The 17,020-nt window shown below is 38.7% G+C and overlaps 1 protein-coding gene across 1 annotated transcript; it reads left to right on the forward strand.

Moving 5' to 3' along the window:
• The first annotated feature begins 20 nt into the window (after positions 1-20).
• On the forward strand, positions 21-16,694 carry glis2a (GLIS family zinc finger 2a). The gene is made up of 7 exons (XM_084116240.1): positions 21-473; positions 5,907-6,052; positions 9,508-9,647; positions 10,526-10,696; positions 11,299-11,432; positions 11,748-11,866; positions 14,032-16,694. Exons 2-7 carry the CDS (start codon positions 5,917-5,919, stop codon positions 14,667-14,669), a joined length of 1,338 nt encoding a protein of 445 aa, XP_083972366.1. The 5' UTR covers positions 21-473; positions 5,907-5,916; the 3' UTR covers positions 14,670-16,694.
• The last annotated feature ends 326 nt before the right edge of the window (positions 16,695-17,020 follow it).

Raw genomic sequence — 17,020 nt, forward strand, 5'->3', positions numbered from 1 at the left:
AATAATACAGTAATCTGAGAGAGAGAGAGAGAGAGAGAGAGAGAGAGAGAGAGACCACATCTGGATGAAAAAAAAATAAAGAATCATCATTTCATGCCCTCCACCCTCTGTCTTATTCTCCTCCCTCTCCCTCCGTCTCTTTTTCAGATTGAGGAAGAAGCCGGGAGACAGTAGACAGGCGTCGTAAGCAAGCGATGCTCCTTTGAAATGTATTTATTTAGGAACGATTTATCGTAACTTGACATAATATTTCCCGACAATTGTATATGCTCTTACCTTAAACGAACAGTTTACGTTTTTTAGCCTAAACAATTTCGCATTGTGCGTGAGTTAGAAATGGTCAACTGGATCCAGGAGTGTTTTTGATGAAGACATCTGGCGTTTTAATCTAAGCGTTAAACGGACCGCGCGCGCTCTTCAAGTCGTCTCAGCGGGTCACGTACTTCGGAATCCGACGGAACGTCATTATTGAGGTAAAACCGCCGGGCATGTCGCGTGCATCTGACACAAAATGTCTCGGCACACCTCTAGAAAAACATTAGGGTTGTGTCTGTGTGTGTGTGTGTGTGTTATTTTGCTCAAGTTTTATCCAGACAGTCTGTCCCAATATCTTAATAGATATTGAAGCCCAAATGGGTTTGATAAACAGACTCCTTCATAAACAGAGACCACCTGGTGTTATATAACTTATGACAATGATCATGTCAGGGCAGCTACAGGTGTGAATGGAGGACACCTGAGCTAGTGGGTGGGTATTTGTGTTCCAGATGCTGTAATATCATGTTACTTTGTACGGCTTTCTAGAATACTTGATTCTGATTGATCAGTTATTCCACGTCAAATATTTTTGTATAATGCCTTTTCCCCCCCAGTCTCCTACAAAGATATTCTAGCTGTGCTAGTTTCACATTTCCCGTATTACTTATGTGGTCTCTTTCTTTTGCACGTTAACATATTTCATGTTTGTTCATGTTTTTATATGGTAGGTGTGTGAAAAGTTGGCTAATTTACAGTCAGCAGTCCATTATTGTGAAATAAACCCCCTAAACATCATACAAGACACTTTTTATTGTAGTCATGATGTTTATTTTTTTTAAATGTTGGGTAAACAAATATCCTGTCCTGCCTTATTGTGATATCTTGTGGCTAATCAGAATAACCTTTCTTAACCACTTCACGCTATGCTATGCTAGTAGGCTAAGCTGTTAACTAATTTGAAAGACATTTTTGTGATTACGAAAAATATTACCTGTTCAACTGTCAGTGAGCGGGACACTTGGCGTGCTTTTATATTGCATTTTTCCCACTCACATTAGAAAATCATCATAAATTAGAAAACAAAATTCATCCTGTGAAACCCTTTTTGAAATTGAAAGTTGCGCTACCATGAAACGGTATTTAAAACCTTTTAGCGGGCTCAATTTTTGTGATATCAACTTCAAATTTGGAACACAACTTGGTTAGACATGGCTTCGAGTGTCTATACATTTTAGATTCCAAATTATTTATTTAGAAAACAGGTTTTTACACTTTTGCTTTCACTTTATTCATGAACTACAACAATTTAAGTGAAGCGTATTTTCATGTCTTTGCTCAAAAAGGGATGACAGTATGTAATATTGAGGGCTAATGGTTGAATTAGGTACTGTAATCCAAATTCAAAATACTAGAGAGGGTTGTTTTCCCCGCCCCCTCCTCCTCAGATTCAATGCTCATGCGGGTTGCCAGATTGAGAACACACAACAGGAGTGAGCGCAATTGGCAATGAAGGCGACAAGCTTTACATTGTAAGTTGATGAGTTGATATATCCGCATTTTAATAAGCCTCTGGTCATAAAGCTTTTTAGATGGATGCCAGTGCTTTTTAGGTCTGGTAGAAATCTTCGATCTCTGACCCAGTTTGTTTTCTGGCTTCCATGGCTACAATACGCTGTTTTCTGCCAACTGGCAACCCGGGGTGTCTAAATACTTTTGGGTTAATTGGCAGTGGGCGGGATCACAAAGTCCAAAACAAAAACAGACATTTTGACACCGAACAAACATTTCAAAAGTAGAATAACTGGCTGTAGCATTGGTTTTCAGAGAAACAAAGAAGTGAACTAAGCATGTTTCCTAAATCTCTGCAAACATATTATGGTATTTTTGTGCTTAAGTACAGTCAAAATAATTACATACAACACCTTTAACAGGTTTATTTTTCTCAAATGAAAATGAGGATTCCGTTCAATAGATCATATAGAGGTCCTATATCATATCTAATTTTTGCGAGCCATATTTTTACTAGAGTTTTTATACTGTGTATATATACGCATAATTCGCAAACTAGTTTATATGGCGTCTACCCTTTCTAAGGTCCATTAACTTTTGCATATATCGCAGATGTACGGAAATATTCAAGATTGGAAGCTATCAAATGTGCGTCAGAAGAATCGGTTATTGAAAAACCCATACTGATGATTGCTAATCCGAATCTGTGGGTGTTTGCTGAGTCCAGCTCAGTGTCTATGGTGGTTATGGCAGTACTTTGGGAGGTTCTCGGTGCAACGCCAAGCCCAGTCCTGATGCAACAAACTGCAACATTAACAGAGAGTCTAAGGAATGGAATGAGAGACAGATTGTGGCTGAATGTGTGTGGCTGGGGAGTATGTGCATGAATGTTTCAGTGGGTCGTGAGACATTGTTCACTGTGATTTTTCACGGATGTGTTCTTAATACTTCTGTTTTGACTTATAATGTGGTTTTTTCACTTGCATTGAGGTTCGTTGGGTTCAGCGGGGAGAATGGGTGAGGAAAGCAGAAAGGAGAGATGAAACCGCACATTCTTGTCTTGTGAAACGCCAACCACCAATGGCTGCTTCTGAAATTCTTTGTCTCCAGTAGTTCCTCATGACATTGTCCTAAACTTTACCTATACAAGAGCGCTTTGTACACTCACGGTATTGAGCAATATATGTTCATTTCCAAAAGAAACACAGAGAACTCATTCCTGAGCTCCCTCCCTCCCTTTTCTCTTCATCAACCCTTATGTCTCATTCTATTTTCTCAATCTCTCTCCCCCTTTGGCTTGAGTTTGAGGTTGGACAGAGTTCCTGGAGGCCTTTACGAATCATGAGGGAGGAGGAAAGGCATGGAAAATCAGAGCGAGCAAGAGAAAGAGAGAAATATGAGAGCGCGAGAGGAGAGAAAATTATGTCTGAAGAATTTCGAATTGCACTTAATCCACACCGTCCATCTGATTCTCTGCCGCGTCGTTCTCCCAGACTTCCTCTCTGCTCCGTGTCGCTGGAGAAACTGCGCACGATTGCGCGCGCTCGGCCCGCAGCTGCTTCTTGTTATTGTTTATGAGCTTGGCTCTCTCTTTGCATTTCTAGTGTACACTTAAAAGCGCAGTGGAAACAAATTGAGTGAATCTGCTGTGGCCAGAGGAATGTGTGTGTTTGTGTCTGGATGACAGACTATACGGAGAGAGAGAAGGAGAGAAGAAGGAATGGGAATTTTAGAGGAGGGGAGGCTATGTTGACCTTGTCCTGTTGCCAGACGCAGGGGGTGGAGAGTGAAGAAGGAGTGATGAAGAAAAAGAGAGAGAGAGGGAGCGATGTGGTGCACATTGCCTTCTGTAGGATGTTGTTGTTTCTTCCTCATCAGTGATTCATTATTAAGCTGTGTTTTGCTCTCCACCCTCATCCTGTTATGGATGAATGGCAGAGAGTGTTTTTTTAATCACGGGTCTTCAGCATAATCAGCTCCGTCTGTTTCTTCCGCTACACTGTAAAATATCATATGATCAATGAGTTATGACAACATATGTTTTTACATTGCTTTAACTCATTAAAATAAGTTAACTTCTTTTATAAGTTTACAAGATTATAATACAATTATATATACAAGATTCAACACATTTTTTAAAGTCAGTTTAATGTAATTTAAGTTGAAATGACTTAAACCTCCAAGTTGATTGTACTTAAAAATTTAAGGCAGCAACTTTTTTTCCAGTGTTTTTTTTTTTTTTCCAGATGCGCTCATAATATCAAGCTACTGTATATCGATATAAACGGTATTGTCGCATCATTATGTGTCGTTTATAAAAATACGCCGATATATCGCACAAACTTGATATACCACCCAGCCCTAATTTATACATCGTATTTGGGGCACTCGCACTCCATTCTCATTATTTCTTTTTCTGTCTCTCTTCCTCATGCCAGACTCTGAGATTGCAAGCTAAATAATGGGATTGCATCACTGAGATTTGGAAGGAGGGAGTGAAAAAGAGAAGTAGGAAAGGAATGATCACTGCTTTTCAGTGTAAGTCAACCAAAGAAGTGAAAGGGCCAGAATTACAGACACTTGCAAATGTGGAGGAATGAGAAACAGAGAACAAGAAAGAGAGACCTTGAGCTTGTCTGTCTGGAGTTTACAATCATAAACGTAGATTTTTAAAATACATTTCTAGGTGGTATTTCACGGCAAAATAAAAAGAATAAATAATGATATAAATAAATCTTTAGAATTTATGCGCATCTTTGCGTTTCCATCAAGTTTTTTTAATGCGATATCCCAAAATGTGCATAAAAATGGGTGGATTGAAACAGGGCTATTGAAAGGCAGCTTCCCATTGTTAAAACCTGTTGAATGTTACCAGCAGGTCGACATTTAGAAATGCGTGCAATATTTGTGTGGTGTTTGTCCTGTATGTCTCAATGTTAGTGTGTATATAAAGCTCAGAAAGTAAGGGTGGAGCTCGAGGAAGAAGTTGAAAACAAACCCCCATGCCAGCGACTGAGAGCGAGCGAGGGAGGAGACTAGGGGAAGTGTTCGGGAATCAAAGCTTTTGCAATACTGTGTAATATCACAGAGAGAGAGCAAATCAGAGGAATGAGGAAAAGAAAGCATGCAGAAGTACATGAAAACCAGAAGTGTTTGCAGGAAGATCGACATTTCAACAGTTAAGGCAATGTTCTCTGCAAGAAAAAGGCAACTTTGAGCAATGATGAATGTGGGGGTGTTTTAAAGGTGCTGTATTTCCCCATTCCTGTGCAAGTGAAGAAAGTAATTACATGGTTAGATGAATATTTATGTAATGCACATCAAGGCAGGAGAGAAGTCATTCAGCGGGTCCAAAATCTTGAGATCTTTTATTTACACATGGAAATAAACAATAGAAAGTCCCCTTTTCACTTCCCATATAAATTGTTAATACATTTTATAATTAAAAAAAAAATACCTAGAGATGCACAATGAATTTATATATATATTTTTTTATTCGTATTGGCCAGTATTGGATATTTTTGCTTTTTTTCCCATTGTGATGTCAAAATTAAGTTTTAATTAAGTTTTAAATAAATAATTACCAGCCAGAAATTTTATATCGGCACATTCCTACTTTAACTAGTGGTCTTAGACTATTGATTTAAGATTATTTTATTTTATTTCATTTTATTTTTTAACCAGTGGTCTTTGACTTTTGGACCCCCTTGTACAAACACACACATACCCAATGGATGTGGAGCCAGAGGCCCACTCTTCATCAACTTTTCCTCTGCATCACAGAAAGAAACCGAGACTGGGGGGGAAAGAATGAAGGAAAGCAAAGAACTCAGATCTATATATCTCTGTAATGCGTTCTGCATGTTTTGACTGCAGTGTGGCTGCTGGTGTGATGAACTGCTTCTCTCTCTGTGTGTGTGTGTGTGTGTGTGTGTGCGCCTGACCTGTCTGGCAGAAAGAAATGTAAATGACTTACAGTTGCTGAAGTGGAGCTGCACGTGTGTGGGAGTGTGTCTGCGTGTGTGTGAGAGAGAGGGTATTTCCTTCTAAAAAACAAACTGCGAAATCACTGCTGTCTCACAGTGTTGGTGCCACTGTGAAGTCGGTAACGTTATAATAATATGGTTTGATTTTCTCAGGATCGAAGCCATGCTGTCGCTGGACGAGCCCCTGGACTTGAAGATTCTCTCTGGCCCTGACAGGACGCTCAGAACGTCCATCTGTGCCCCGCTGCACTTTTCTCGTGCGCGAATACCCCGGGCACTGCACAAGTCCACAAGCCCTGGTTAGTCAACCACACAAACCACTACATAACAAGAATATATAGATGAAGCTTCAAGCTAGGGGTGTGAATCCTTGTGTAGAGTAGATCGATTGACAGAGAATCGATTTGGTTCACAATTCACAGGTTTTCAATTCCATTCAAGAACTATTTTTGCTAATTCAAAACTATTCGATTCTAGACGATTCAGGGGGTCAGAGAGTGGGGAGACAAAGAAAAAACTTCAGTCCATTGTTAGGACATGTTAGTTCTTAATGATGCTACATCTCTTTATTTTAATAGCCTATTAAACATTGTATGTAGAAATTCACATAAGCCAAGATTTAAAAAGGCTTTATAAGTATTGTTAGTTCATGTTAAAGGGATAGTTCACCCTAAAATGAAAATCCTGTCATTAATTACTCACCCTCATGTTGCTCCAAACCCGTAAGACTTTCGTTCATCTTCGAAACACAAATGAAGATATTTGAATGAAATCTGAGAGATTTCGTTGACAGTCCATGCAACCACCATTTTGAAAAGTTAAAGTGAAAGAGATTGTAAAACGAATCCATATGAATTGAGCGGTTTAGTCAAAATTTTCTGAAGAGACTCGATTGCTTTATATGATGAACGGATTGAATTTAGACTTTTATCCACAAAAAAAGCCCTGTTAGTGGATCTGTCTTGAGACTCGGCAGCCCAACTGTTTGGGCAGATTAATAAAGCATTGTTGATTTGAATTTTGCTTCTAGGTCCTCTGTTGCAGAACCTGACAGGTCTAAAATCATGGGAGTTTATTAGGGGTGTAATGGTTCTAATTACTCACGTTTTTTTTTACTCGGTTTTTATCACTGTTTTAGGGGTCACGGTTTTGGTACGGTTCGGTATGTGCTGTGTTCAGGGGTAAAAAGGACTACTGTCAAATATAAATAAAGACAATAAGAACAAATAATCTAAATACAATCAACAGCACAAATAAATACGGGTTAAATAAATAGTATTTAAATAAAAAGGTTATTTATGAATCTAATAGTACAGTTTTCAATCCAGAAATTGAATAAAGTAATCAAATGTAAAACAACATGATTGCATATAATCTTCAATGTATCAATTAAAGAAAGATGAATCATTATTAAAGTTATTCAGTCAAGAGCAGTGAGTGATTTTCTTGTCTTTTGTTGTTTGGTTAACATTAAAAACACATACAGCAGGAATATTAGGTAAAACATAATGCATGGATCCAGCACACTGATACTGATGCACATGTGTTGACTTGCTCGAATGTTTACTTTCACGTAAGACATAATCTACTATGTCTGCTAGGATACTCGCCAAGACTGGGCATGTTGACATAATTTTTGTGCGAATTTGTCCGTTCAATAGCAAGACTTGAAAGAACTCAATATTTGTGCGTCTTTCTGTGTTTGCGCTTTGGATGATCGTACACACAAATCTTCTCACAGCGCACAAGTTCTCTTTCACTTCTTCTTGCGCTTGAATGTTTAAATTGGCCAGGCTTAAAAGGATACTCCACTTTTTTTGGAAATAGGCTCATTTTACAACTCCCCCAGAGTTAAACAGTTGAGTTTTACCATTTTCGAATCCATTCAGCCGAACTCCGGGTCTGGCGGTACCACTTTTAGCATAGCTTAGCATAGATCATTGAATCGGACAGGACCATTAGCATCTCTCTCAAAAAAATGACCAAAGAGTTTCGATATTTTTCCTATTTAAAACTTGACTCTTCTATAGTTACATCGTGTGCTAAGACCGATGGAAAATGTAAAGTTGCGATTTTCTAGGCTGATATGGCTAGGAACTATACTCTCATTCTTGCGTAATAATCAAGAAACTTTGCTGCCGTACCATGAGTGCAGCAGGCGTAATGATATGACGCAGCACCTGAAAATAGGTCTAATAGGTTAGACAAACTTAGTCCCGGTCTCATTGGAAGTTACCGAGCTGGGGACTATTTTCAGGTGCTGCGTCATATCATTACGCCTGCTGCACTCATGGTACAGCAGCAAAGTTTCTTGATTATTACGCAGGAATGAGAGTATAGTTCCTAGCCGTATCAGCCTAGAAAATCGCAACTTTTCATTTTCCGTCGTTCTTAGTACATGGTGTAACTACAGAAGAGTCAAGTTTTAAATAGGAAAAATATCGAAACTCTTTGGTCATTTTTTTGAGAGATGCTAATGGTCTTGTTCGATTCAATAATCTATGCTAAGCTATGCTAAAAGTGGTACCGCCAGACCCGGAGTTCGGCTGAATGGATTCGAAAACGGTAAGACTCATCTGTTTAACTCTGGGGGAGTTGTAAAATGAAAAAAAAAGTGGAGTATCCCTTTAAATGAATTTGTTTAAACACAGATAGTGCTGTTTAGGTCTCACCTGCGCTCGCGCGCTATCAACACCCGGGTGATGACGACGTAAATGACTGGTCATATAGAGCAAATGGCACTTGCATTGAACAAAGTTTAGGGGAAGCCAGAATGCGCATTCATCGACTAAAACATTTGCCGAACTCTGTCAGTTTTACGTGTTGTTCTTTTCAACAATGCCTATTATAGATGTGTCGTCAGATTTAAGATGAACCACGGTGCAAGTGCATTTATAGAGTTTGTAGAGTTTATAGTGCTGTAAAAAAAAAATCTCTCAAATTAGAGAGAATTTTCTCTCAAATCTCACACCTATTATCCACTTTCTGCATCCACCACTGTTCACGATTCAAAAATCTATGTTTCAAGATCGATCTATAATCAATGCATCGAGAAAATTCGTTAATTGTTACACCCCTAGTCAGTACCCTGTTTAGGTCCTGAAAAAATCAGTGGATTTGAACTAATTGTGTGGATTTTAACTCACTGAACTGCTTCAGTGATGAATAATTCAGTGACTCAATGGCTGCATCTGAAAACTGATAAATGCTGCCTTTGGAGGACGCATTGCAAGGTAGGAAGGGATCAAGGCACGTCTGAATCCAAAGTTAACTTCACTTCCTGTCTCCTGAGATCCCTTCATCTGATGGATTTTTGAAGGCAGCATACAGTAGATGTATCCTTCGCTGTCGCTGTGTTTTCCATTCCGTGACAGTTGAGCTAGAAAATAAAGATTGCGCCTGAAAGTTGTGGTTGTTTGTGTGTAAATGTACGTTTTTGACCAATGTTTTCCACTTTTGATGTCATTTCTAGCTAGAAATTACTATTGTAGTAATTAAATATTTGCTTCGTTTTCTCCAAACCTCACTCTGTTTTTCTGTAGATCATTAAACTGCTACTGTTTCGTGAGGAACCTTCGTTCACAAACGCTGCCAGCAAAGTCATGTCAAGTCTGATAGGCCAGCTAGGCAACAAGTCACATGCCTACGTTTTCGGATGAAGCCGATTAGATAGTCTCTTGACCACCAACTGGTTTAAAAATGTAACTGCAGAAAGAGCCTGTAACAAACTAACCTCCTCTCTTCTTCTCTCCAGATGCAGCTGATAAAGACATGTCAGACTCTTCATCATGCACAGCTGTGGATCTGAGTCTGTCTCCATCCTCCTCTCCCTCACCACCCTCTCCCATAGACAGCGGCTCCAGCTGGAGCCCCACAGCGCCTCTGCTGGCCTCAGTGAGTAACTTTCCCACAACTTTTTTTGTTTTGGAACAAAATTGCTAGGTGAACAATACATGACTCTAAATCCTATATGCATGTTACTGGTGTTACCAGGGTTCAAAATGAACTCTTTTTTTGCCTCAAATCAGTAAATGAATAAAACAAATTTGTCTTGTTTCCGCCAGATATAAACTCACAATTGCGAGAAATAAACTCGGCACAGAATAAAACATTTAAAAAAATAATTGCGATACATTTGCGAGTTTACATCTCCAAATTCTGACTTTATTTCTCAGAACTGCGAGATAAAGCCAGAACTGCATGATATAAAATCAGAATTGTGAGATATAAACTCGCAATTCTGAGGAAAAAAGTTTTTTTTTTCCTTAGAATTGGACTTTATAACTCTTTATATAACTATAAAGAGATGCAAGATATAAAAAAAGTCAGAATTGTGAGTTTATTTCTCGCAATTCTGACTTTATTTCATGCAATTGCGACTTTATATCATGCAATTCTGGCTTTATCTAGCAGTTCTGATAAATAAAGTCAGAATTGGGAGATGTAAACTCGCAAATGTATCGCAATTATCTTTTAAAATGTTTTATTCTGTGGTGGAAACAAGCTTCTAATGATTAAAATCACTGGGATGAATCAAAGTCTGTCGTGTAGACAACGTTTCTTCTGCGTTCTGCTGGAAGAATGACTGCCTTATGTACAGTCCCATAATTCAATTCACCTACACACTAATTCATTTCAGTCCAGTCTCTGAACCCCTGATCAGAACATGTTCAGACTTGTCCGAGCATGAGGTGGTCTCCCACTCCTGAACCATGATGAGTCGGGCATGATTCAGAAATGAATTACTGACACATACGCTCTTCTACTCACAGGAATCCGAAAGTACCACGTATCACGAGGACAGCGCCTCTCCTCCTCCAGGTTTCCAGTTCTTTCTGCCCATTGGTGCAGAGGGTGCCCTGCGCCTGCCCTCCTCGATGCTGATTGGTCGGCACTCCCCTGAGCCCTCTAGTGACGAGCAGCTGGCCTGTCGCTGGCGTAAGGTGAGTGACAGAGAGCCTGTTTTACTGTTTTGATCCATGATCATGAGGTTGATGACTAAATAAATGTCATAAATGCCATAATCGGTTTCCAAGAGAAACACATTAACAAAGACAGTGCAAACGTATTATAAAACAGGAAATAATGGACATGAGTGACATGAGTGAATGGACGTGGGTGATAAAATCCAAAAAAATCCAATAGACTTAAGGGCCATTCACATCAAGAATGATAACTATAATAACTATAAAGTTTTAAGCTGTACTTGCATGACTGAAATAGTTTCCCGAGAGGCGTTTCAAAGATGGCCACCGAGTGAAATGACTTGCCTCCACCCACAACATCCTAGCATTGTTGATGCTAATTTTGTATAGTACATTTCAAAGTAGAACTTAAACATTGTTTTTTTCTGAGAAACGTATGTGAACGTAGCATGTTTCCTAATTCTCTGCAAACATATTATGGTATTTTTGTGCCTTAGTACAGTAAAAAAAAAAAAACGACATACAGCATACATACGACAACGCTATTCACACATTATGTTCATTCTGTGCTCCTCATCTTCCTCTCTGCTCCTCCTGCGCTCTCTGTCTTTACTCTGTAGTGCCATCTGCTGTTCGAGAGCCTGCAGGATCTGGTGGACCATGTGAATGACTCACATGTGAAACCGGAGAAGAATTCAGGATACTGCTGCCACTGGGAGGGCTGCGCGCGCAAGGGAAGAGGCTTTAATGCCAGGTCAGACAATATACGCGCATTCATGGGATTTAAGCATTATTTTTAGTCAAAATTAGGTGAGGTTTATGCTTAAAACAAGAAAAATAAAGTAGGAAAGAAAAAAAGAACTCAAGATATATTTGCATTTATGTATTAGTTTTTCATAATCATATTTTTTTCATAATATATTCATATTCATATTCATTCTTTAAAAAAAATAATCATTTATGATTATGAAATTGCTTCTAAAACCATCACTCCGAGATATGTTTGCTTTTGGACAGTGTGTGTTGACAGTCGGTGAGCACTAATCCAGGATCCATATGTTTAATGCAGGTACAAGATGCTGATTCATATCCGGACTCATACCAATGAGAAACCTCATCACTGTCCTACCTGCCACAAGAGCTTTTCCCGCCTGGAAAACCTGAAAATACACACACGCTCACACACAGGTGAGATCCACGCATTTGCAAGAAGAACCAGTTTCTGTGTGTGAAACATCAAATATGCACACACAGATAATATGGTACACATCAGATGTGTGTATATATATATATATATTATATATATATATATATATCTTTTTTTTTTAATTTTTTCTTTTTTTTTTATATATTTATATATATATAACCATTAGCTCACATTTAAATAAGATGTGCACAATAGGGTTTCTACAATACTTAAATTTCAGTAGTGGATACTTGGGCTGTAGTACTCGAGTCCGGACTCGAGACCGCTTTTCTATGGTCTCGGACTTGTCTCGGACTCGCTGGTATTCGGACTCGGACTTGTCTCGGTCTCGGCCACTGGTCTTGCCAAATATGGCTTTTGGTCTCGACCGAGTCCAGGTGTCTTTATTATGTTCCCAGTAATCACACATACGTCGCCGCGATATTAAAACAAAATATTATTGGAGGGAAAGTGAAACACTGGCCACCTAATAACTATGGGCATTTCGGCTCTTTTTCGTGAGCCGGTTCGTTTCACTCAGCTCAATGAAAAGAGCGGGCTCTTTTGAGTCATAAACGGCTCTATAAAAAATAAATGTTTAAATAAACTCGCTGAAAGTCCACCGCTAGTGCAACGTGAATATTCACATTTTTAATTGTCCATAACACCCCGAAAACTAGCCTGCTTGCCTTGCACATCTAATTAAGGGGCAAAGTTTTCCGACTTTTTTTCTTACCTTTCTTTCTTTGCCTATTCCACGAGTGGTAGGCTAAAATATTATTTTTCGTCACGTCATCCGCCCCATCCGCGGTTTATCCGCATCTCTTGTGTGTGTGAGTTGGCTCGGCCCTCCCTCATGCAGTTTAATTGGTTGACATCGCGTGTATGATTGACAGGAACAGAATATAAGGCTGATCAGACAGTCGAAACGAATGTGTGTGCTCCTTTAGGCCTATATAATTATTATTTTTTTGTTGTTCTTTGAATTAGTCAATTATTTTAAATAAAATTAAAATTATTCATTATTTCATTATTACATGATTTAATTTCTATAGGCTAGCCTATATTTTTTTAGCAGACTTTTTTTTTTCCTGTCCTGGACTCGGTCTTGACTCGAACTCAAACCTCTTTGGACTCGGTCTTGACTTGGACTCGACTAGTCCTGGTCTTGGACTCGACAAAGGTGGTCTTGACTACAGCTCTAGTGGATACCAATATTTTAAAATGTACATATTATTATATTAAACGAATAAAGCAATGGCAAGTTCACCCAAAAATGAAAATTACCCCATGATTTACTCACCCTGAAGCCATCCTGTGTGTATATGACATTCTTCTTTCAGAAGAAGCATTATTACTTAAATAACTATTTACTTAAAGGGATAGTTCACCCAAAAAAAAAAATTAGTCCATGATGTCAGAAGAATGTCATATACACCTAGGATGGCTTCCGGGTGAGTAAATCATGGGCTAATTTTCATTTTTGGGTGAACTATCCCTTCAAGTAAATAATTCTTCAAGGAAGAAGCCAAGCCTGTTAACCATGTCTCTAGATCAAATAAAGATAAAGTAGACTATACAAATTAAGTAAATGGTGCTTGATGTTTTTCAGGTATCTAACAGCAGCATCAAGTTTTCAAGAAAACATTCAGATATTGAAATTATAATACAAAAGCAATCAATGTTAAATAAAAGTACTTAAATTATTTTATTTAATAATTATTCTTATTAATAATAATATTAGTAAATCAAAATGATTTAATAATTAATTACAATTAAATCAATAATTATTGTATAAATATAATTATAAGTGTTTTTTGTATATTTGTAAATCTATATGATTATAATTATTTTTTATCTTTTTTTATATTGCTATCAGACAATATTTTTAATAGGTGCACCAATATTTTATTCCGCGCTCTGCGTACCGATCTGAGTCTGTAGAATTAACTGTAGAATTAGATTTGTATTGTTAACGTTTTAAATACCAGAATGCCAGTACTTTTGACACTCCTAACATTCAGACACATCACCATTTTCCCACACAAAATGACAGGTGTCTACAGGCCTGTGCCGTCTGGTTGTCCCTGACGGACCTCAGCTGTCTCGAACCCTGCATTCCTCCAGTACAAGCCTTTGATTATCTCTTGCTCTTCTGCCCTCTCAGGAGAGAAGCCGTACATCTGTCCTTACGAAGGCTGCAACAAGCGCTACTCGAACTCCAGCGACCGCTTCAAACACACGCGCACGCACTACGTGGACAAGCCCTACTGCTGTAAAATGGTGGGCTGTCTGAAGCGCTACACCGACCCCAGTTCTCTCCGAAAACACATCAAGGCACACGGCCACGCTGTAGTGCAGGAACGCGCCACTTCTCCCAGAATCAACAGGCTGGAATCGGATGGCGCATCATCGGTTGATGGCCGACGTATGGATCGATCTTACCCAGGGGCGGCTCATTTCATCTTGCCAGGTGCGGCGACAACCTTATTTGGAGCTCACACCTTTACCAGGCCCCTTGGGGGTCACCCCTTGGATCTGTCCAGGCTCGGCCCGCTTTTAGGAGCAGGGCACGTGCTGTACCCCAGCTCCGGTGCTCTTGGGCTCGGGAAGGTGCCTATCTTACACCCCTTGTTGTTGCCGCCATTCGGACTCAGTGGAGGACAGTCTGAAAGAGGGGTTGAGGAAGAGGAGGATGCTGATGATGATGAAGAAGAAGGCAGGATGGGAGCAGGACTGGGCCCTCACTCATGGGTCGTGATCCCTCCGGGAATGCTGTTCTTGAAACACATGGCGACCACGTAAAGAGAGTCATATTGCCTTGTTCACACTGCACACAAATCTGATTTGGATTTCACACCTGATCGAACTGAAAGAAAGCAGATCCGTTACATCTCGTCTCAAATGAGGCTAAAAAAAAACTTCTTGGAAATATGATCTAACAGTTGAGAGTTCAGAATTTGAATTGTTCACGAATGTGATGTGAATCCGGTTTATTTGTTTTCTGTTCACACTACAAAAACGAAACTGGTTTGTGTCAGATACGCCCAAAATGCTTCTTTTGTTTCTGAACAAGGCCTTACGGGCTGTTTACACTAAGGACAATAACGATAACTATAAAAGGTTTTAATAATTGTCTAACTCTGTGAAAGTATCGCAGTCCACACCACAACTATAACGATAACGACACAGAGGAACAATGTTATTGGAATCACTTTGATAAATTATAAAAACATTGACAGCCAATCAGAATCCATCCTGCTTTAAATAGCTGGAGCATTTAAAGCTACAGACAACAAAACGCTTATGATAAACAATGTTATCTTTATTTGGTGTGGACACTATTATAGTTATCGTTAAAGTGATCTTTATAGTACACATCTTAGAGGAAACCGATTCAGTCAATCGTACACACAATATTTGGATTAGTCATTAAGGCGCTGCCTTTTAGGAGAATCATATGGGAGAGTTTACATACAGAGTTATTACACAATATTATGTGGCAACATTCAAATATTAATTTTTCAGTACTTGCTGACACAGTAATATTCATGCATCATCTGTGCACATTATAAATCATTATGCCATCAAAGACGTCAGAATGTATGTAATGTGATGTCTGACGAGAAACCTAGTGGGCGGAGCTTCCTAACTCATGCTGCGTTGACTCACAGTGGCCAAACAAAGTGAACAGGATGTGAATATGGGAAAGCATATGATACAATGCTGTGAGCTAACAAAGCAGTTTGTACTAAACCAATACGCTTTTTTTCCACAAATAGGACAACGAGTAGGCCGGATATGTTCAATTAAAAAGTACATTACATGAAAAATAAAACCCTAAAATCAGTCAAGTTAATTTAGGCATCACAGCATTTTAATGTACAGCATGAAAAATAAACATTCCTCACTCATTCTTACTTTTAAAAGTGTTATTAAATTATTAGCGTTGTTAACGTTCAATGAGCGTTAGAGTAAGGCAGAGATAATCTAAACTGAAAAATTAGGGTGAAATGTGATATCTTTTAAAAAGATTATTTTTATTAATTCAAATCAAATAAAAATCTCTTATAACTGGGATGCTCCCTATTGTAGTGTGTATCAAACCAACTAGTTAAAAGAACAACTAGTCTCTCTGGACCAATTCGGGACATATATGAAAAGTAACTTTTGAATGATTTTGTCAAGCATAATTTGTGATTGCTATAAGTAATCATCAGCTTTTATTTTTCATTATTAGCCATTTAATGGTGCAACTGTGTTTATGTTTTGTACGTTTTCGAAGACGAGACATTGACTGTGTCAAAACTGTGTCATATGATGACATGAGTCCACTTGGATTCCACTATTTTTTATCCATTATTAAGTTCTGTGGCTAGCGGATTGCTAAACCTTTATGCATGGCTGACCTTTCTCACTTAGACGGCGCCTGGTTTTGCACCAGGAATCCCATATGTAATGATGATGTATCGCTCTGATTTGATATCTGCCATGCACAATGGATAAATGCTAAGACTATGGCCTGTCAAGGCCAGCGCAAGTATTTTAATGAAATGTATTTGCACAGGATATTTTATTGATCATATTTTTACCAGTACCAAGTGCCTTCTATGGTAAGGTCGTTATTGACGAAATACAATGTATTAAATACATTTGGATGTATATTGTGAGTGTATTTTACCAGATTTAGTTCAATAGTCTTCTATCGTAAATGTTTTCTTGACGTTGAGGCTAATGTCTCATGAAGTCTTTCCATACAACAGGACGTCTGTCAATGTGACCGGAATGAGATTTTGACGCAAAAGTCTAATAAAGAGTGCAATGACCAAAGTGTGTACAGTGTTGTTTTATCTAAAGGGGATTAAAGGCTTTTACATGTATTGTCACAAGGGTAAATGTTTGGTTAGTTTAATGTTAGGTAAATACATATAGTCAGCGGAAACATATTTTGCTTTATTTGTATTACAACTGGAAAGGAAGTGCTTTGCATTAACTACGTATGGAAAATTTGTGGTCTATTTGAAAATAATCATAAAACACTGGCCCACTAGCCCAACCCCCTTCCTCAGTGAACACCTGTATGAGGTGGGAGGGGGCGGGGCCACCTGTAATTCTAAGGCAGTTTTAACTCTCAGGTTTTCAGCTAAATGGGCCAT

The sequence above is a fragment of the Abramis brama genome, assembly GCF_963993115.1.
Source record: "Abramis brama genome assembly, chromosome: 6".
Classification (NCBI taxonomy): Eukaryota; Metazoa; Chordata; class Actinopteri; order Cypriniformes; family Leuciscidae; genus Abramis; species Abramis brama.